Raw genomic sequence first — 21,465 nt, 5'->3', positions numbered from 1 at the left:
TGTGCCTCATTAACTTGAAGAGCATAATTTGATGCAATTTCAAGAATTGCATATGTATTTAAGCAATAATTAACACATTGTAGCCTCTATGGAGCAGGTAGAGATGTAAAATGTGAAGTTTTTAATTTACAATTATTCAGTTTCTAATGGAAATTCCTTTGGTTGCTAATAAACAACTTTGCACTTTGCCTCCCCTGCTGTTGTGTGATGCCACGATGGAGCTTTTTGTGCTGGTGGCTACAGCAAATATTGAAAGGAATTGCTGAAATAGGAGGTAAAAAGGGTGTATGTGTGTGTGTGCATCTGAATTGTGGAGCCTCTCCATCTAAACCTGTACTGTAATTGCACTATTAAGGTCTAATACAATTATGGTAAGATGCAAAACACTACTGTGAGTGATAAAAGTTTCCATTAGCTTCTAAGTGCATTTTTAAGTTGTTTGCTGCCTTAACAGTGAAGTTTGCTCAACCCACTTCAGTAAGATTCCAGCTTTTAGCAGCTAATGGTTTGGTAACTAATGACTAAAATCCATTTTCTGGGCTACATGTTTGCCTAAATTTTTAGTGATAAGTGTTAGCAAAGAGAGCTCAAGAGCTGAGGGGGAAAAAAAAATACAGCCTTTTCCAAACGTAGAATTACAATGCTCTTTCTGAAAAACTATTAGGATCTACCTCTAGCGCTAGTCCAGACTTAACTGTGTGCCTGGAGTAGAGAAGCTGCTGCTTGCAAGGGCTGGGATTTGGGGGCTGTGCCATTTCCTGCACAGCAATTGGTACTCCCAGGCTCAGCAGGATTTCCTCTCCAACTCCTCTGGCCGGATGCTGGAGGAGAGCATGGATTTAAATGTCACCACTGAAAGCAGCAGCCTGTGTCCTGTGCATGGGGGGGGGGATAAAGTGGGTTTTATTCTTTAAATTAGAATAGAGGAAATGAAAAAAGAAAAGAAAAAAGAGTGGAGATGCAGAACAAGTTTTTGAGGTTGGTTAGAAACAAGAGCCACATAATTAGAGCAGAGGAAAACAGGAGATTCAAATGGGGTTTTTTGGGGAGGGGGGAGAAAGGAGGATGATGATGAGGTTTCTAATAATTGGTGTTTTCCTTTCCTGTGTCCCAGCCCCTGTGATGATTTAATTCCCTGCCCCAGGGCAACTTTGGCTGCTGTGCTGTCACCTCATCACCAGATGAGCAAAGGCTCCATATGGTGCCTCTGGTTGGGAATGATGCAGTTGGCAGCCCCAGATGGAACAAATAACTGGTGAACTTGCACTGTGGGCTTGCCTCCAGTGGGAGTGATCTCAACCACTCTTCCCCCATCTCACCCTCTCTTTCCAGGCAGATTTTCACAAATATTTGTTGCATTTGGAGAATTTGATCTATGAGGCAACATTCTCAGGGTGGCTGGCAGGCAGCGTATGTGTTTTGTTCCTCTTGAAAGATGAAATGATCCAAAATTGGAAAGGGGTGGATTTTCATGCTCAGTCTCTTTTGGTGGTGCAAAAGGAAGGTGTGGGAGGAGGGTGCCTTGTTCCTCCTGGGGCAAACCAGATGTGCTGGAGCAGTGTTTCTTTAAGAAATGGAATTGAACCCAACAAAGAGAGACCAGCTAAAGAGCAGACAATAGCTGGTGATGGAGCATTCACCTGGACTAAAGGAGGTCTGGGCTTAGTCCTGTGTGTTTCAGACTTAAATCCACAGCCTGAGCTGCTGCTGAATGCCAGGAGCCTGCTGGACAGAGCAGGGCTTTATCCAAGCCCTTTGAAAGTGTTCCTCTTTCCCCAAGCCAGGAGCAGATGCTCTCTCTCTCCATCCTCGTGGATGTTAAGGGGCTGCTCCATGGCAGTGATTGGCAGATGCACCAATTGAGTGGCTGGTGATGCTGCTGGGGCTCCCTGCTCTCTCTGACACAAAATGTCAGCCTGTTTTTGGAGAGATGGTGTCTGACAAGCACTAAAATGTATCAACAAAAGCTTGGCTTTAAGGGATAAGTGTTACACAAAAACTGAGTTCATGGCAAGGTTCTGAGCAGAGGAATAGTGAGTGTTGAATATGTGCACTAAGAAAAAGTGGCTACTGCATCTTTAGGAGGAAAAAAATCCTGTTACCCATGTGCCTTCTAATTTCTCTAATTTTTTATAGGGCCCAGATGACAGAATTAAGAGTTTAGTGCTCCAGTTGAAAACCAGGGCTGATACTGGGTAGATTGTGGGATCCTTTAGACCAGCATGTCCTAACCTGGAGCAGTTGCACCTATGGCAGAGGTGGTTTATACCTCTACTGCAACCACTTCCAGCACCATAAACTTTGAAATGCATTAAAATCTATGCATCTGAAATGATGAACCAATATTTTTACCTTGTCTCCAGTACACAAAAAAAGAAAGCTTCATATTCCCAGAAATTCCACATCAGTGCAACCAACAAGCTGAATGTGAAAGGCAAGGGGGCAATAAAGACAGGTTCCAGTTCAACATGCACATAATTAAGAGAAGTCATGGGCAATTTAAATAAAATTGTAAAGTCAGTGATTTTTTTTACTGCTACCAGCATTTTGGACTAAACTGGCCATGCTTTGACAGAATTGCTGAAAATAATGGTGTTGGGAGGCAGGAGAGCTGTTAAGATGGACATTTTGTCTTGCAGGTAAGCAAAATTTGGAGTAGACTTAAAATAACTCAAGAGCTTACTGCAATTAGAGAAAGGGAGAGGGTGAATATATTTCATAAAATAAGGTAGAGTTGCCACCTCCTTTCTGATGTTAATGAGACTGTGAAATAACGTGATTAGTCAGGATTTTTAAAGGGATATGTGAAAAATTCACATCACCTTTACAGCTCTTTAGTGCAAAATCCTAGAAAATCAAAGTTTCTCACTGTACACTGTATTTTTAAAGCTCTTGGAGAAGAATAAAGATGTTTTCAGAAAATCTTTATGCCTTTGGTGAGGCCTCATTTGTTTTGAGACAGAAGTTCAAACTTACTTGTAAGTTATATACTAAAGGAATAACATTTTTTGTCATAAAAATTTGCAGTGTGTTTAACATTGATTTAATCACTGTGCTCTTCTGTACAATGCAGACTTGTGAGTGAAATAGTTCCATCTATAAAGCTGAAATGTACAGTCAGGGCTACTCACACTCCTTGTGGTCAGGGCTGTGTTTATTTTCCAAGGAATGCAGGACAGGAGGATGATCATTCCTCCTGCTCATCATAGCAAACAGGATGTGATGGAAAACTTGAGGGGTCCCTTAAAACTAATCTGAAACTCATGTTTGGCACCAGTCCTGAAATCACCAGTTTCTTTCCCCTATTTTGTAGTTTATTTTTGTTTAGACTCTCTTGGAGCAAGTGGAGTTATGATACCAAAGTGTACTGTGAGTTTAATAATTGTTTTAAAGACTTCCAAGGTCAAACTGCTACCTTAAAGGGCTTGTAGCACATTTAAAAAGTGTTAATAAAACACTTTATGTTTATTTTCTTTTAAACTCAAGGTGTGATTGAAGTCACTTCCCTTGTTCTGCCTTTGTCACTTGTCCTGTTTGATAGCCCTGAACATGTTCCTCTCCTTGGTACTGAGGTTGTCTGTGATAATAATGACCAATTTTAGCAAAAACAGCAGGAAAATTATGAATTAAAAAAAAAACTATAAGAAACCAGTGGATTTAACATCTATATTTAATATTCCTTTTATCTAAATATGTTAAGATGATTAGGGAGAAAATTCCTGTTTCTCTGTGTTTGGTGGCAACATCTGAGGGTGGAACTGCAGCTGGTTTGGGGTAGGAAAATACAAACCTAAACAGTGAAATGTTTATTAGATAAATATCCTGGTTTCCTAAACATATGTGAGTGTTTGGACAGCCTGTTTGCCCAAGGCTCATCGTATTAGCAATGAATATTAATATTTCCACAGTCCAGGCTCACATTGCTCAAATGCTTGATAAACAAAACTGAAAATTGCTGATAAGTATCAGGTGCAAATGGAGTGTCCTGGAACCCAAAATATTCCTGTGCTAGGTGGAACATTTGTGTGAAAGGGTTAGAGGGACTCTGGGCTATACAACTCTCCTGTTCCATAGCCTGCATGTCTGATTTTCACTTTGGCACGTGTGATGCTTGAAATGACTGCTCATTTTTAAAAGAAAAATGAAATTAATTAATACAGAGGAATTAACCTTTTATTTTTGAGTTCATTTTGCCACTTTCCTCACTCACAGTGATTTTTTGTTTTCTCTCTACTAGTGCAGATGTGAAAGAATAATAACATTTCTCTTAAAAAAGGCTAAAATACTTGGGGTTTTCTGAGTGTGCATAAATGCATTCATACATGGGTATGGTACATATATACCCTATATATACACATTTGCTTAGGATTATGAATTTACCACTGACTTTTTTTATTGCCTTTATATCCTACCCTGAGATTCCTACATAATAGAGAATCAGACTTTTACTGGATGATTTCTCTTTCCAGGAAGGTGACTTCCTGGTTTGCTGTATCAATATTTTACTTTACTTGTTGCAGTTTCAGCAACTTAAGGTGAAGCTGGGAAACAACCTTCAAGTACCAATAGCCAAATCGATTTATTTGAAAAGTATTACTTTAGATTGGCTACCCCCTTCTTCTGCACACCAAAAAGCATGATAATAAGTGCAATTAAAAGCTGAGTACAGGAATGTGGACTGAGGGGGAGAGAGAGAGACCAAGTTTCTCCTTGGATCTACATAAAGAAATTGTGCCACTACTGTGCACTTCTGTTGTGAAATTCAGTGTTTCTCTTTTAAATGTATATTTTTTGGTAAAGTTTTGTAGCATAAACCTACTGAAGTGTACAGCAGTGTTAGTCTCTTTAAGATAGGTATCTTCTTGAAATGATGGTTGATTTTTGATTTTTTAAGCAGCACCATCTTTCTGACTTCCTAATTCTTACTGAATCCCTTCCTGGGTGACATTACTGTGGGTTTGGGGACTTAGTGAAGAACTGCTCTTTTTTTTACCCAGGGTATCAAGTGTTCAAAATCCAATAAAGATGGCTTGATTCTTTGTTTAGAAGTGTGAATGAAACACCTTTTTTAGGTGGAAGATGTGTTGTGAGGTTTTACTGGAGCCTGTGATTCCCTCCCTGTGCAGTACAGATCCAGAACTGGAGAATATGTCCATGTCTTTAAAACAGCCACAGTTTGACATATTCCTCTTTCATCAGCAGATTTCAAAGCAAAATCTGCAGCCTTGCTGTTCTCATGATCAAAGAACTCCACAAGATGTTTACTAACTCTGGAGAAACAGCACTGCTACAGGAGATTGGAAATACAAATATATGAATATGGGTATGTTCCAGGAGTATTGCTGGAGCATCTTTCCTTATTTCCTGTTCCTTTATCTGGCTTGATCATAGCCAGCTGAGGAAGACACAGCTATGCCAAGTTTACCAAGGAGAAATTAGACCGTGTCCTTTCTGTTGTAATTTGAAATTGTTTGCCACAAATTATAAAGCCAGAGAGGAACAGAGAGTGCAAGCAGTGGTAATGGTGGTCTTGTGTGTCTTCTCTGGGTTTTTTTGTTGGAGTGCCAGCTGTGCCAGTCAGGCACTGACACACAACCAATTGTCTGTGCCTGTGAAGATTCTGCTCTTGGATTTCTTAGTCCATAGGTAGTACTAAACTTTTGGGTCCATGCTGCACTTCCATATGTAGCCCTGATTTTCCAGTTTATTTTTTTAAATGAAATAGCAGAACAGCTTGGAGAATTTTTAGCTCTAAGTGATTCTCTTCATCCCTTCTCTGTCATATTTTAATTATTGTATCATGATCGTACTCCTTGGACTTGTACCTTCAGCTGCCTAGTAGGGAATTTATCAATTTAAAATTTGCTGCTCTCCAATATTTCTATTTTAATGCAAGGTTCTATCTGCCATGAGGAAAGTGCTAAGGCATCTATTTGGAAATATTTTTTTCCTCCCAAACACAGCTTGCTATAATCTTCCAGATTAACATTTGTTCTAAAGGAAAATCATTAGATTTGTCATATAAGACATCAGCATTGCTCAAGCTGTACGGAGTGGGCCAACCCCCCCAGTTCTGAGATCCTAGGATGCTGTGAAGGGAGAGGTCAATGTGAGCTTGACTGTTTAGTTGGCTGCATCCCACTGTTTCTGTTTGGGTTGCCAGTGGGTTTTTTAGGGACAGGCTGTGTATTTCCCTATCTGCTGTGCACAGAACCCACTCGCTGCTGTAGCTGCTGCCTCTTGAGCAAGTGATTGCTACTCTGCCTGACACAGGAGAGCTGTGGGAGCTCTTCTGCGAGACCTAAAAGTGGATGATTGATGCCTGGGAAACTTGAGCAATCACAGGAAGTGTCTTCATTAATCTTGAAGGCCTTAATTAGTAGGATTAGCCAATTTTCCTGAAGCCATTAGAGTAGTTGACTATAAATTGTAAGGTTGACCCCTTCCAGCAGTAACAGGAAATGTTTTCCCACTGAAGGTTTGCTAAATCCTACAATAAAGTTTGCTGTAGACATACTATCCATTTTATGTGGTATCAGGACAGGCTATTTCCCGAAAAAAGGGAAAGAATATTTTTGATGTGCCTTTAACAGGGGTTGACTGTTGGATAATGTACAAAGGGCTCCTCCTGTTGAACAGATTTCCCAAATGCCCTTCTCTGGCTTGAGCATAACCACCATAAATTGGCCATCTTATCCTGAAAGGAATTAGTGTGACTGCTTCCAGACATTGCATATAAATTTATGGAATGATTTAGATATCATTTTATTGCACCTGGCAGAACACTTTATTCTTCTAGGATGTATCTAGTTGTGAACTCAGTAGATCTTTCAAAGGGATTGCAATTGCAAGAGTGCTGAGGAGAAGAAAAAGGGCTAATGAAGAGATTTAGATTCACTTGGCCAACTGAAAGAAGTGAGCCTGGAGAGAGCGAGGTCCACTTCTCACTCAAGAGGAGAGCAAGTCCTTACTGAAGGGCTTGTGGACTGCTGGGCTACTGAAGCTGAAAAGGTTGGGTTATGTTTCCAGGGGATGGATGACTGCAGGGAATGAGGAAAATAATTCCTTTTTACATTCATTTTTTCCTCTCCTTAGGAGGAGACTGACAGTATACCAAATAACCACTTTTGTTTCCCAATAATGGTGATAATTTTGAGTGGATTGTCCTCTACTTGCTGTTTTTCAGATTGAAATCAGCAATGAAACACTTGATACAAACTTGCCTAAACACATCCTGTAGTCCTGACAGTCTCACCTCTGTAATTTAGTATTTTAGCTTGTGGAATAAGTCATGCCTTAAGATAGGGTGTAGTTATCTCTGATGAGAACAGGAAGCCAGGTTTTGTGGGCCTGCCTCCAGCAGGAACCTGCACTCCAACCTTTATTTTCTTCATACAGATCTTTATGAAAGACTTGACATTTCTCCTTCCTTTCTCATATATTATCCCAATGGGCTGTTAGCAAAGCAGAAATTCCTGCTGTTTAGAAAAGCCCACACAAATGATGGTTGTTATGTGGAACAGTGCTGAGTTCAAAACTCACATATCTGTCTGACCACGGGCAAATCCTTCTATTTCCCTTTCTCCATTGGTCAGTCTGTAAAGTTATGGAAATTGTAACACCTCTGCACAGTTCTTGAGCCTTAAGTGGTTAAGGAAAGTACATGAGCTGATGAACAAGCATGTTTTCTAATATCTGCTGCTTGAGTAAAGCAGAGATTTACATTGACTGTTATTTTGACCTGAAGTTTTATGACTGCACATTATGAAATGTCCTGCACTTGATAGGATGCCTTTTGCATTTAACTTTGCCTGCAATGAATCTTGGCCTTACACAGCCCAAAGTCAAAGCAGCATTTGCCCTATTTAAATAATGAGCTATTGATTTTAGAATTTCTCATTTTATTACTATCATATGGAACTGGTCATATTCTGAGGACTCGTCTCTGAAATGGAAGCTGTTCAATTTTGTTTGGGATGAGACAGAAATGGACTTCAGGGATTTTACTTATTGAAATTTGGCATATCACAGATAACAGGGACTGCCTGGCCTCACACAGAGCTGTGCACTGTACTGAAAGAGCCTGGGAAGAAATTTCCCTTCTTGCTTGAGCTCAGGCCTCTGAGCAGCTCCTAATGTAATGTCACCTTCATTTGTCACTGGTTGCTGTACCCTGTGTTCTGCTGCTAAGTATTTACAACACCTCCAGAATCAAAGAGATGCTGCCAAGAAGGCTCATGGGGAGAAATTTTGACCTAGTTTTACATTTGGCACCACTTTTCCTGCCAGGAGCAGGTGGACTGTGAACAGACCTTCAGTGGAGAGTCCACCCTGGCTGGCACAGAGAGCCCTGGAATGGCAAAGCCAGCAAAAAGCAGCACTGCAAAGAGTCAGAGGTTAAACCCTGCCCCTCTTCTGCTTCCTTTTCTTGGGAATGCAAATTTTCTGGGAGAAAGGGTGTGCAGGCTGTAAATTCAGTTCATTTTTTTTGTGTGATTGCTTGTCTTCCCCCCTTTTCCTGCAGCTGGTTCTTTGCTCAGCAGCACTGAGGTGTGTGGGGAGAATCAATTTGCTTTCTGTGGTTGCTTGAATAAGTTTAAGCTACTCAAGCCATAGGATTTTGCAGGTTCCCTACATCTAGGGAACATAAATGGGAAGAAGTGCTACACATCTGATTTTTTCAAGCCTATCTTTTTACTTTCCAGGCTGTGATGCTGTTCTCTTTATGACTGTAACTCTATATTAGGAAGTTGTATTTGTCAAATAATAGAGATCAGTTTGTGTGTTTTCTCACCAATAATCATGTTGTGCTTCTCCCTCCCTTCCCTCTCACCTCCCCCTTGCACATAATTTTGTAAAATGTTGGCAATTTTGCATCCCCGCTTTCAGTACATGAACTGAAGTAGAAAACTGGGTAGTTTATGGAATAGATGTGCTGTACATGAGAAGAAAATCAGAGGAGGTTTTTATACCTTTAATCTGTACATTAGGATGAAGTGAGCCTGACTTGACAATGCCCATCCATTTCATTAGCTGGCTCTGGAAGGAAGGACCCTGGATGCTTTTTTCTTGTTTTTGGATGTACACCAGGAGAATTGATCCTGAGTTTGCTGAGCTGATAAACTTCTGAATTCTGTATGGAAATGAACTGACACAAGGGTGGGATCTAGGGAGGGGACACGAGGGGGTTCTTTGAACCAAACTCTTGCTATAATTAGGATCTCAGAAGTTGCCTTCTAAGCTCTATTAAGCTATTGATTGATTACAAGGAAACTTGAAGGGAATGGGTTTTATTAATTTGACCAAGTATTAAAAAAAGTAACACTGTTGACTCTTCAGTGGATAAGCACAGGGACCCACCTTGAGAATGGGGTGGTGAAATGAAGGAAATAATCCAATCCACTGGCAGGAGCAGTCAGTTTCTAGAACATCAGGTGTTGATGGAGAGCATCAGTGGGCTCTGAGAGCTGCATATTCCATCCCATCCTGATATCCCTGAGCAGGAGGGTGTTGGGCTTTCTCAAGAAGCAGAAGTTTTTTAACTGTAAGAACAGGAAATGTCTGAGAGACACAGTAAATTACAATAAGTTGAGAATACAAAAGCTATGGGTGCTGATGGAGACCATCTCTTGCCCACAAAGTCACCCTGTGGCAGTTTGAATTCATGTGTGGTGTTAAATACTCTGCAATTTGGAAGACAACCTTACATCATTGCTTCAGCAGCCATGGGAAGTTTCATCCTGCAGAGCTGGAAAGGCACCAAAAGGATGGTCTGTGATGCATGAAAAATCTGGAGTTTGGAGGCTGTCCATTGGTGTCCTGATATCATCATCCCTCTCTTTGTTCAGAGCTTTAAATAAAAAGGTCACAACAATTTCTCTTTATTTAGTTTCCTCCTCCCCCTGGGGATTATTAATGGCCCTGAGGCAGATCCAGTCTCTCCTTGCTTTTACTGCTTTGGGGACTGGATTCTGTACCAGACCAGTGGGAACAGAAGTTGGCTAGTAAAAAATTAAGGAAAGCAAACTTGCTCTTACTGCTTTCTATCTGAACTAGTTCTGTAGGTATTTTAAAACAGCATAGTTTGCAGTGCTGACAATTCGTGAACTTAACCCCTGCAACTCGTGCTGTGCTATTCTTTGGTACCTAAAAGAGCATTGAATTTTTTTTTTCTTTGAGCTTATTTTATTATTTCATGTTTAATGAAAGATATTGAACGCCTTAAGGCTTTTACAGATCGTTCACTGTATCTGAAAGGTCCCATTTTAATGTGCATTTTCTTCATCTACCTTCCACTTTTATCTTAGCCAATGACAGTGAGATTCCTAAGGCTACTTTCTCTTTAAGGGAATACTGCTTACATAAATAGTCCTTTATACCATCTCCTTGTTTTATAATATTAATTGTTTATCAGGAGACAGGAAATATTCCTTAGAAAATGTGTTTTCCTGCTTGTGCATGCCTTGTTACTATTTCAATTATGCAGATTCTTGATGCTGTGGAAATTTGTGCTTGATGACGCCAAGGCAGCTGCACGTTGTTAGCATTGTAGGCTGTCAGATGATCATGTGGGATTCTTGCAGCATGCAACATTCAATAGGATTGAAAAAGGGCTTTTGATGCAAGGCATAGCTTTCAGAATATATTTGTGCCTTTTAGTTAGCTAATAGAAAATCATAATTTATTATCTTTAAATTTAAAATGCTGCCTCATTTTTCTTCTGGTTGGTTTCATTTTGGCTTCACTAGAAGATGCATCTGGTACATCCACGATTGAGGAGTTTATTAATGATACTGTCGTTCAGTTCACTTACTTTTTTTCCTTTTAGAGTCCTAGCTAGCCCACAGATTACATGATCACATGTTCATCCAGTCATTCATATAGAACACAAACCACCATGCATGATTTCTTCTTCTTTCTTTTTCCTCTCTGCCTTTTTTATTCATTTTAAGTTGCTTTGTCATGTTCTCTTTTACCATCCAGCTTAGTCTTTGTCTTCCCCTTGCTGCTATTTGTTCTATATTTTCCCATGCTTGGTTACTGCAATATTATTTGATTAACGGGCTGTGATGATGATGAACCTGCACACTGGAGGAGCAGCTACTACAGTGGTGATGAAGGGATGTAATAATGGTCGCTATCCTCGGAATTCTCTCTACAGTGACTGCATAATAGAAGAAAAGGCAGTGGTCCTGCAGAAAAAAGACAATGAAGGATTTGGATTTGTGCTCAGAGGGGCAAAAGGTATGTGCTTCTGTGTGTGTGTGAGTGTGTGTGTGATGTGCAGTGGCATGAAGAAATTTATACATCTCAGAATATAAGCAGGAATTATTCTTGGTGCACTTGGTTGCTAGACAACAGGATTCTCTGTATGCTATACTACTCCGATGGATTTCGGTGCTTTCTCTCTGAAGCAGTTTGCATTTTTACATGGGAGAAGCACTGCATAATTGTTTTGGGGGGAGAAAGTTTTGCCTGTATTTTTCTCATGCTGGTGGATGTAGTATTTTGCCATTAATCTGTTCCGTTGTGCAGTTTACTTAACTGTGGGAAACCTGCTTTCCTCATAAAAGCTGCTGCTTTATTTCAAATGCCAGCCTGATTGAATAGGGCTGCGAATAGGAATAGACAAGAGAGGGATGTTTTGTTCAAAATAGGTGTGGATCTTCTGCAAGGTGACATTGGTGCAGTTTTAGTATGAAAATATGATCTTTTTTTATATCTTGAGAAGCTGCACGTATGTTGCATGGCCTGTAGTGTGCTCATTTTTAAAGCTGTTCATATGTTAAGCTGCACGGCACCTCTCTGTAGGCTAAAATCCATCACAGTGGCATTCCTACCAGTTAAAAAAGACATTCTATTTAATGCTTTGCTTTTTGACTTGCAGTGCAGTTTGCTCCCTTTGTATTTTAAAAAAGAATATATGTTTGTGATGGTATGTCCCATCTCTTGCTCCCCCTCATTTCACATGGGTTCTCCCTTGCCTTGCTTGAGCATGAAAATTATTCCATGTCTTCATTCTTGGGACACGGCTTTTGCTTTCCCTGTTCCCCACCCCTAAACCTAGACCAGTGCCACTGTGGATTTGCAGGGCTGGGAAAGCTTTGCCAGTTTTTTAGCCAAATGAAATGTCTGGAGTTGAAGCAGGGAAGCCCAAGGCACTGCCTCATCTCTGAGTGTTGGTGTGGGTTATCAGTGCTTTGAGCAGGGCTCACTCCCTCTGGCTGAGCCCAGTGGTTTCCCCCAGATTTTCTCTGTAGCAGCGGGGGCAGCTCAGGTGAAAGACCCAAGGACTTTTCTGCCTGGTGTGTGTACGTGACACAGAGGGGCAGGCAGGGCTGTCACAGGGTCAGCTGCGCCTCCTCTCCTAAAAAGTGGTCTCTTCTTTGTTATGCACATCTAAATTTAGGAGGGAAAAAAAAAATCTGGTTGATTTTTTTTTAATTTTTTTTTTCATCCTTTGCCACCTATCCCAGCCCTCTAGTTTGGCCAGATGCTCTCTCCTGGCTCCAGCACATAATTCATTTTTAGGTGGATGTTGCCAGAGTTACAGCATTCTGCCAGGCACACAAAAGGGTTACTTGAGCCAATACTGAATATCCTGGAATATCAGAACCCAGCTATTGCCTGGTGCAGCTTGATTTGGTTTGTGCCAGGAAAGGAGCAGGTATTTCCCCCTCTGCAAGGAAGACCTGTGGATTGCTATTGCAGGGGGGTTGCACTCTGTCCCCAGCATCCTGATCTCCCGTGAGGCACATCCCTCTCACTTCCAGCACCCACCATTTTTTAACCCTAAATTGGAATGGCCAATGATAGGCCTGTAGTCAAGTGGTATTTGCAAGCACTCCATAACTTTCTTTTTTTAATGTGGTATTTATTTTTAAAGCTGACACACCAATTGAAGAATTCACCCCAACTCCAGCCTTTCCTGCTTTGCAGTACTTGGAATCTGTGGATGAAGGGGGAGTAGCATGGCAAGCTGGCCTGAGAACTGGAGACTTTTTGATCGAGGTAGGAGATCCTGAAATTTGATTCTCAGTGCTCTGTTGGGGAAAGAGTGATGTTCCTGGTGGAGAATTGACTCTGGAAAAAGTGTGGGATGCCTCTGAGCAGCAAGTTCTGTGGGCTAACACCAGTGATGTGCTTCCCTTGATCAATTTAAAACTTCATGCAGCATTCAGGAAAGCAGTGACAGAGAACAATGGTCAGGCTGACTGGGAATTTTCTGGTTGTTCTTTTGTCCTTTGGGAATACACTCTCAGAGATATCTGGGAGGTTCTAGTCTTCTTTCAGTTATTGAAATTTAGATGAATTTCAATATTTACTGTGGGCCATCAGTTCTGGTTTCTTCTAAATATTTTTGGGAAGTAACCAAAATTAATGACTTTTTATACAACTATTTCTGCACTCAGAAATATCCATGGTCCAGTGGCATTTAGTAACCATGGAGAATAAAGCAAATTGCTTTGGCTTGAAATTAAATTTTTCCAGCACTACACTGAAATACAAAAAAAAAGCAATGAATGTTATTGCAGTATAAATTACTTTATAAAAAGCGTATATTTAAATACTCTGTTCACTTATGCCAAAAATATCTTCATGTTTGATATTTTGAGGGTTTTTGTTGGCGTTTTAGGTTTTGTTTAAAAAGTTGGTTGTCCTTTTGAGTGTTGCTGGGCAGTTTACAGCAAAATCATGATTTGGGACTTTTCTTCCTTTTCCCCCCACAACCTCTTCATGAACAGCAAAGGGATGCTGTGGTTCTGTGAAATTGGGTACTGAAAATAGGTCTTTTGGGATGGATTGGCCAAACCCTGTCGTAAGATTTATTGATTTTACATTATTTGATGTCTTGTTCTTCAGGCCCATGTATGGGGTGGTAAAATACTTCTGGTGGTACAATGTTTATTTCTGCAGAGCTGGCTTTTGCATGCAGGAGAGGGTACAACACGCAGCTTTTTTTGGAGCGTGCCTTGAACTCCCATGGTGACTGAATTTAAATAGTTGCACCACTTCCTCACACTGTAGCCGTGAAAGAACAGGCTTTGCAGACTTCTAAAGTAAATAGATATGCATTTTTATCTCTGTCTTCGAGCACATTTCCCTTGCTGTTTGTTTACTTAAGGAGAAGCGTTTAGCGTTAGAAACCAGCTTACAAATGGAACTGCTGCGATGCCTGGGCAGGGATCCTGCCAAAGCTCTCCCTGTCCCTGTTAGGTGGGGTTTTGAAACAAGGCTGTGTTTTTAGAGGTGGGTTTCTAGTTAGGCTTTTAATCCAAGGGAAGTATGAAGAGTCTGTACTGGCAGATTGCACAGATAGAATGGATGGTGAACAATGTGCAATTTAATTCATTATGGAATGACAAATATGCTCATGGATCTTTTAAAGATCTCTGAAGGGGTGGAAGAAGGCTGGGTAGCTGATTCTGCACAAAGCTTTACTGTTTTTTTGGCAAATGAGAGAAGAATTATAATTAATTGTCTAGACAATTTACTCCTAGCCTTAGCTTAGAAGAGCAGCTAAACATGCACATACAGTGCTGAATCAGGAGGACGTTAATCCATACTCCAGCATATTTGTAATTAATTCTGAAAGAAGCCATTATTACATGCAAATCAAATCCATTTCTGTGTAATTTATGTTCATCGGGGTTATTCTGTTCTGAATTTTGCAACTTAATTAAGAGGTTATGATAATCCTGAGAAATGACAACTTGGCTGTTGTAGGAGACTTTGCTGTTGGAGAAAGGCAGGATTTTTTTCTGTTTTATGGCCAACATGCAGTGCACAGCCCTGGCTGGATGGAGAAAGCCATCTTTAGAGATATTTACAGTGATGCAAAAGACTGCTGAAATAGAACTCCACCTGCACTTCCAGGAATGCCAAGCTACCTTGTCTTTTGTGTTGAACTAAAAGATTTAAATTTACACGCCAGCAAGTGGTTGTATGCCCTGGTGTAGTCAGCCTGCCTTGCTGCTAAATGATTTCTACCATGACTCTGAAGTTTATGCTTCTGTGTGTAACTGCCAGCTCAACCATTTGTAAGTAATATCAGGCATTTATCATAAATGTCACATGAATAATAAAAGAGTTAATGGGCAACCAGGATCCTAATTAGTGCTATTTTTTAACACTCGTGGCAGGCGCTGGGTGTTAGGGAGGGAGAGCTCAGTTTGGCAGGGGGCAAAATGAGAGGCAGAGCAGATGCTTCATTCTTGCTTCAGGAGGTTTGGTGGCTCAGGGTCATGGAGATGAGGGGAACCTCACTGTGGAAAGACAGGTTTGACAGGGAGATATAGATCCTTTCTTTGCAGAGCACGAGGGCAGGAGGACAGGCCATCATTTTTTTGTGTACAGTTATGGTCTGGAATCTTCTGGAGGACGGAAAACTTCAGTATCAGCTATGAGGCATTATAATAATTCATGTTTGGGGTTTGATATATGTGGAGCAGAACAAATAAAAGATCCATACAAAAAAGGAAGAAAAGGTTCTGTTTTGCTCCAGCGGATAAATGGAGTAGGGATTACCTGGAACAGCTGGCATTGTATCTTATGACTGAGTTTTTATCAAATGTGCAGTTCCTGATTTGTCCAACCTGTACAACTAATTTTAACATGAGACTTCAGAGATGAACATTACACTTGCCCTTGGAAACAGTACTCACAGAGTCTCCATGGAAATTTCTGACAGTGTGTGGTTTGTCTCCTCCTTGCTTCAAACCCAGCCGTGGTTTTTGTGATAAAAATTGTGAAGTGTGTAGTGGCTTTCCTGGATAGAGCACAGGGCAAATGTACTGGAAAAGTGCAGGAGTAGTTTTAGAGCTGAAGGAGTGTGAGGTAAAGGCAAGGTGTCAATAGATGTGGATTTTTCATAAGCAATTTAAGAGATGCCAATTCAATGTGATTTTTTTTTCTTAGCTTTGATGAACAGTAAGAAAACAAGGATGGTTATGATTTGGTTGTTATAGCTGACATTTTACAGCTTGCTCTATGTGTTATTTTTCACTATTTTAGTTGATGTTTTCTTGAATCTTGATATCAGTCTGATCAAAAAGATAGATAAAAGTAAAGCAACATATTAGGCCAACTGCTAAATACTGCAGTCTCCATAAGAAAGGGGTTAAAAAAATTACAACTGTCACTAATTCCTTTGTAGGTCATTAATAACTCATCAGTGACTGGATTTCTATACTATAACTGCTCAAGTTTGGAAAAATTCAGTGAGTTCTGCCTTGAGACATGACTTAAGGTGGGGTTGTTTTGGGGATTTGCTTTGATGACATAAACAAGTCTAAGCATTTTTGAGTAAAGAAACCCATTAAACGGGAAGGCCTGTTTTAACTCAGAAGAGTTTTGTGGAGGGTTTTAGTGTGGTAGGATATAGAGTGTCTTTTAAAATTAACCCCCAGTGGATTACTATTTGTTCTTGTTGTCCCCATGAGTGTGCAGCTGTTCTGCAGGTGTTGCCTGATGTGGCTCATGGGGATTTTCCCTGTCACACAAACAATAATGTTGCACTACCAGTACTCAGAAAGCCAAGTTAATTCTGCAATATTTTACCAGAACAATGCATTTGTTCTCTAAATGAGGCATTGCAGTTTGCATTATTGTGCCATAAAATCTCTTATTTTTCTAGAGAAATTGAAATGTTATTGTCTTTGGAATAGCATAGCTGCTTATTTACATTCCAGTTAATATGTAAACTAGATAAACCTGGTGAATTATTCATTTAAAAAATAAAAACAAAAGGACAAAATTCAAGGTTTAATTTGAGGATAAAAGCCAGAGATGGTAATAGAAGAAATGTCATGATTTTGCTGCAGGACTGGTACCTGTGCTAAAACATGCAAAATATCTGTAGTATAACTGCCTGCATTTCTTCATCCTCAAAAGCTTATACAATTTACTAGTACAAACTTTTCTTTAATTGGTTTTGGGTAGAAAATAAACATTTTATTACAGCATTATTTTATGATTGTATTAAAGATATCTGTCCTCTGACTGCATGTAAAAAGTTGCAATAGACATTTAAAAAATCTGAAATATTAAAAAAAAAACACCTTCATACACAAATGAAGCCTTTTTAGGAATAGGTTACTGGGTTTATCCCAGTAAGCACTTTATACAACTGTAGGAAGCAAACTTTGGACTTTATTGTTGTAGCTTAAACTCTAGTAATTATTAATATTTTAAGCAATGTTATGCCTTACATTGGTATTCAGTGGCTGGGTGAATTAGTGGTTCTACAAAGCCAGCTCCTACTGATTCCAATCTTTTTAGCAAGAGAGAAACCTTTCCATCCTTTGATAATCTTCATATTAATTACCCTCTGGGTGTGTTTTCTCTTATTTCTAGTGTGAACTCTGCTCGCTTCTACCACCAGAGAGAAATCTAAATTTTTTTTTTTTTTCCCTCATGGGCAGACTCATGAGAACCACGATACTTTTTTCTCTCTTGGAAATAAGTAGAGGCTTTGCTAATGGCTTTGTAAGAACCAGAATTCTCACGTTGCAGCTGAAAGTTTGCCCCTCTCCTCCCAGCAGTATGGACACCAGCTCCATGCAGTGCTTAATAAGAGTGCTGTGTGTAGGAGGAAGACAGCAAAGCCAGCATTCTCAGTGCATTTCTGAGGGCTGGATTTAGCTCTCACACTTAGGCCTTTCTGGGGGACCAGCAGAGGCAGGTCCACATTGGTTCAGTGTCCTGCAGGAGGATTTTTTTGTTGCCAGCTTGGCTGCTGCTCCTGCCCAGCCAGGGAGCCTCCTGTTTGGCAGGAGAACAGCCAGGCTGGGAGCTGCTCTGTTCCTAGACAGCACCTACTCTGGGCTTGGATCAACTCTACAAACATCTTTTTAATGATGAGGGGTTTGCCAAAGCTGCAGCAGCACTGCAGTGTTTGAGTTTCTGGAGAGGGAGTTCCTGGCCAGGACAGGGGCTTGGAACTGAATGGGCTTTGGTTCCTTCCAACAAAAACCATTCTGGGATTCTTTATGTATGTACATACACCAGGCTAGGCACCACTATTTTTAAATCTGTATATTTAAATGGCACACAGTTTTGATTTAACCAACCATTAGAGGAAAAAACTTATTTCTATTAACCAGTTACTCATCATCCTCTTGGTGACATCTCTAAAGTATGTCTATTAAGCACCAGCAAGCCCCTGACACTGCTTAAAATGCAAGCTCTCAGACTCTGAAGAAAACTTTCTTCCTGTTTTGCTTTTGGAATTCTCCTAGCTACAGATGCACTGGAGGGTTGGGACAATGGGCTCTTGGAAAAAGAGCAGCTGTGGTACAAGTGTGGAACAGCCTGGTGTATCTGTGCAGCATCTGACTGAGGGAATTCATTTTTTTACTTAATGGAGAAGTGTTTTACTTTCTCTCTACTTAAACTCAGTAACTGAGGGTTTGGGCTTGTTTGGTTTTTTTCTTAGTTTTTCTTTAGGGGATGGTGGCACCTTAATGAAATTATTGTGCTCTCAGAGTGCTTTGGATGTGCACAAACCCACTGTACATAACTGTTTCTGATTGTTCTTTTTGTTTTTCGTGTGTATCCTCTAACCTGTAGGAAGTGATGGTGTTCCAAATGTGCCAGTGTGCTCATTAAAAAGAGGAACAAATCTTGGTTAATTTTTAAAATACATCATTAAAACAGTTTTCTTTTTGACATACATGAAAATGGGCAGACAAAAAGTAATTTGGTCTTAAAGGATCTCGGTAATTAACACACAAGCAAGTAATACGCTTAAAAATAAGAACAAAGAGCAGACAAGAATGAAAGCCCTTTGCTTTCCAGACCATGAGCAGAACTGAGAAGTATTTTCCTTTTGCCTTCACTCTCCACGAGGTGTATACTGGGCTTCTGGTTCCCCAAAATTTAACAAGTAGCTCTTTGATACTCAGAGCTCATTTGTATGATTCTTTGAGAGGAGGATTTGCAAGGAATTGTGATGATAACAGCAGCAACGTGTAGAACTAACTCTGTGTCCATTCAGTTCTCCATTTTCAGTTTTAAGGCATTTTGGCCTGCAGTATTTTAGCAGAATTTCCTGACATTCCTATCCTGAGGGATTCTGCCAAAGCTTGTGGGACTGCATGTGGAGTGTGGAGATATCCACAGGGAGCTTTCGGACTCCTAGTGAATATGAAAACCACTGTTTCCCCAAACTCCTACTACAAAATCCTCTAAAAATGGCAAATTTGTATAAAGTTAAGCTGCTTAGTATAAATAGCCAGTTCTTGGCAACCTAGAAGCCATCCAGTGGCATCCAGCCACCTTGACCATCCTGTGATTCACATAAAGCTCAGCTCTGGATGGTCTTCACTCGTGCAGAAATCTGCCCAGCCTCTCTTCAAATAGCACAGGAACAATGCATCTCTTCCATTTCCAGCTCTCAGGTGTTGGGGTTAAGTATTAAAACTAACGCCAAATAAATAAATGCCATTTTTGTGCTGTGCTTGGGCAATTACCACAAGACATTCTATTAAAATTAATTTCCCTGAAGGCCGTTGGCTTTTTTTAGTCTCTGGATACTATGGAAACCTGGTTGCTGGATTGGAGCTATATGAAAAACACTACTTGTGCCTGGTATTTAAGGGGAGAAAATACCATTTCTTTTAATTGCAGGATGTTGCTACAAACCTGCAAAACTGCAGGTGAGGGAAAAGCAGATGAATTGTTTCAAATGGTGGAGAATGAACTGGCCAACTCCTATTGTCTTAGGACAGAACTAATCTAAAAATCTGGAATTTTTCCTTCTTTATTTTCTTTGTTTTTCCTTTTTCTGGGGGAGGTGCATGCATCTTGCAAGCAGGAGAAATACTATCACATGTGTTGTGTCATGGTTTCTTCCTTTTTTTATGGACAGGTTTTCATGTTCTGAGACTGCCAATCAATTTGGCTGACACTGAAATGCTCAGTTCATCTGCTGGTTGTGTTTCACGAGCCACAAGTCTGTGTAGAGGTTAAAAGGAAGAGTAGGAGCATCTGATCATCATAGGCTTCAGGAGCAGTAACATTTCCTATCCCAAAAATTCAAGTTTTCTGAAAAATAGCTTCACTCATGGACCCCTACTAGGAAAATATATCTTTGCTATTATCTCCAAATCGGAAAAAGCAAATGAGAACTCTGTAGGTGGACATGTACTGTATTCATTTAGGGGGTTTTGGTTGGATTTCTTCAGTGTCATCCCCTTTTAACCTTTACTGTGGAATGAGGTTCCTAAACTGTTCTCGAGGTTTCAGACGGGTTAAATAAATCCCTAATGTTGGTACACACAGCAGGCTCCCCACAGCTTCTGTGTGGGTGCTAAGAACTGCAGAAACACTTGATTTGAAGACATTCTGAACTTTTGGGTCTGATCTAGCAGAAACTCTGCATTCCTTTGATTAAAATTCCTTTTATATCCAATCTCTAGCATGTGTCCTCTACAGAAGACTGGGTTCACATTTAATCCATTAACTGCTTTTAAAAAAGGCAGAAGGCTTCCTTCCCCATTGCTATTCTCCTGCTAAGATGGCTAATGGTAAAAACATGGGGATATATTCAGTGTTGGAGTTATCCCAATAAATGGTGGCCATCCCCCTCAGAGCTGCTGTGCTCCTCTGAAATTACTGTGCAGCTCTGCAGGACACCAGTAAGGGAGAAGGTGGCTTTCCAGGGAATCCCTGCCTAGTTTTTTTTCTCTACCTTCAAAGCATTTCCCATGCCTTGTGACTGTGTGGCTCAGCCCATTCCTCTAATAAGCAAATTTAAATGTACTTAGAATCAATCAGATTAGAAATAATATTTTACATCCTGTTGTGCCACTGATAGGAATCTTCACAGACTCTTGTATACAACAATGAAGGATAATAATAATTTATCATTACCTCATTTTTGCCTCATATATTCTGGCAGCTGTCTGGGGAGGTGGATTTCTTGTTCTCATCTTGTGGTAGAAATTTTTCACTTGTTAGAAAAACATAATTTTTCTATGATCAAATTAGGCTGTCCTGTGTGGCCTTCATGGCTGAGTGGTGACTCCTGTGTTTTGTGTTCTGGATGTGGCTGAACTTGAAGGTCTCTGATCTTGCTGATCAGAGCACTGGAAATTGTCATAGCAAATGCATGGAAGTTTCTCAAGAATGAGTGTGTAGGATGATAGCATAAGAGTAGGTACCCAAGCGTTCCTTTATTTGCTGATGAAGAGAAAATTTGGAAGCATGGAAGTTCATAAAAAGAAGTAATGGAAGGGTTTATTTACAGCCTGTTACAAAAAGGGTTGGTTCTGGACAAATATCATACAAAAATCTGCAGAGCAGATACAAAAGTCATGTGTTGATTATGTTGTATTTTATTTGAAAAAAATACAAGCAGCAAAATCCAAGAATCCTTTTTTATTTCACCACATCAATCTCCCTGGTATTTCTTACTGCAATTCCTTCTTCCAGAACTGTTCTCCAAACAACTGCTATTGTTCT

General features: G+C 40.2%; 1 protein-coding gene across 3 annotated transcripts in view; it reads left to right on the top strand.

The window, feature by feature from the left end:
- Positions 1–21,465, top strand: part of SHANK2 (SH3 and multiple ankyrin repeat domains 2) — a 250,055-nt gene that overhangs the window by 121,888 nt on the left and 106,702 nt on the right. For all 3 annotated transcript variants that reach the window (XM_054515204.1, XM_054515206.1, XM_054515205.1), the window contains 2 exons: positions 11,162–11,244; positions 12,887–13,011. In XM_054515204.1, coding sequence (XP_054371179.1) covers positions 11,162–11,244; positions 12,887–13,011 — 208 coding nt within the window. The remainder of the gene's footprint in view (positions 1–11,161; positions 11,245–12,886; positions 13,012–21,465) is intronic.

Source organism: Molothrus ater, chromosome 6, assembly GCF_012460135.2.
Source record: "Molothrus ater isolate BHLD 08-10-18 breed brown headed cowbird chromosome 6, BPBGC_Mater_1.1, whole genome shotgun sequence".
NCBI classification, from domain to species: domain Eukaryota; kingdom Metazoa; phylum Chordata; class Aves; order Passeriformes; family Icteridae; genus Molothrus; species Molothrus ater.
The sequence above is the reverse complement of the archived record's forward strand: the minus strand, read 5'-3'. Positions and strand labels throughout refer to the sequence as shown.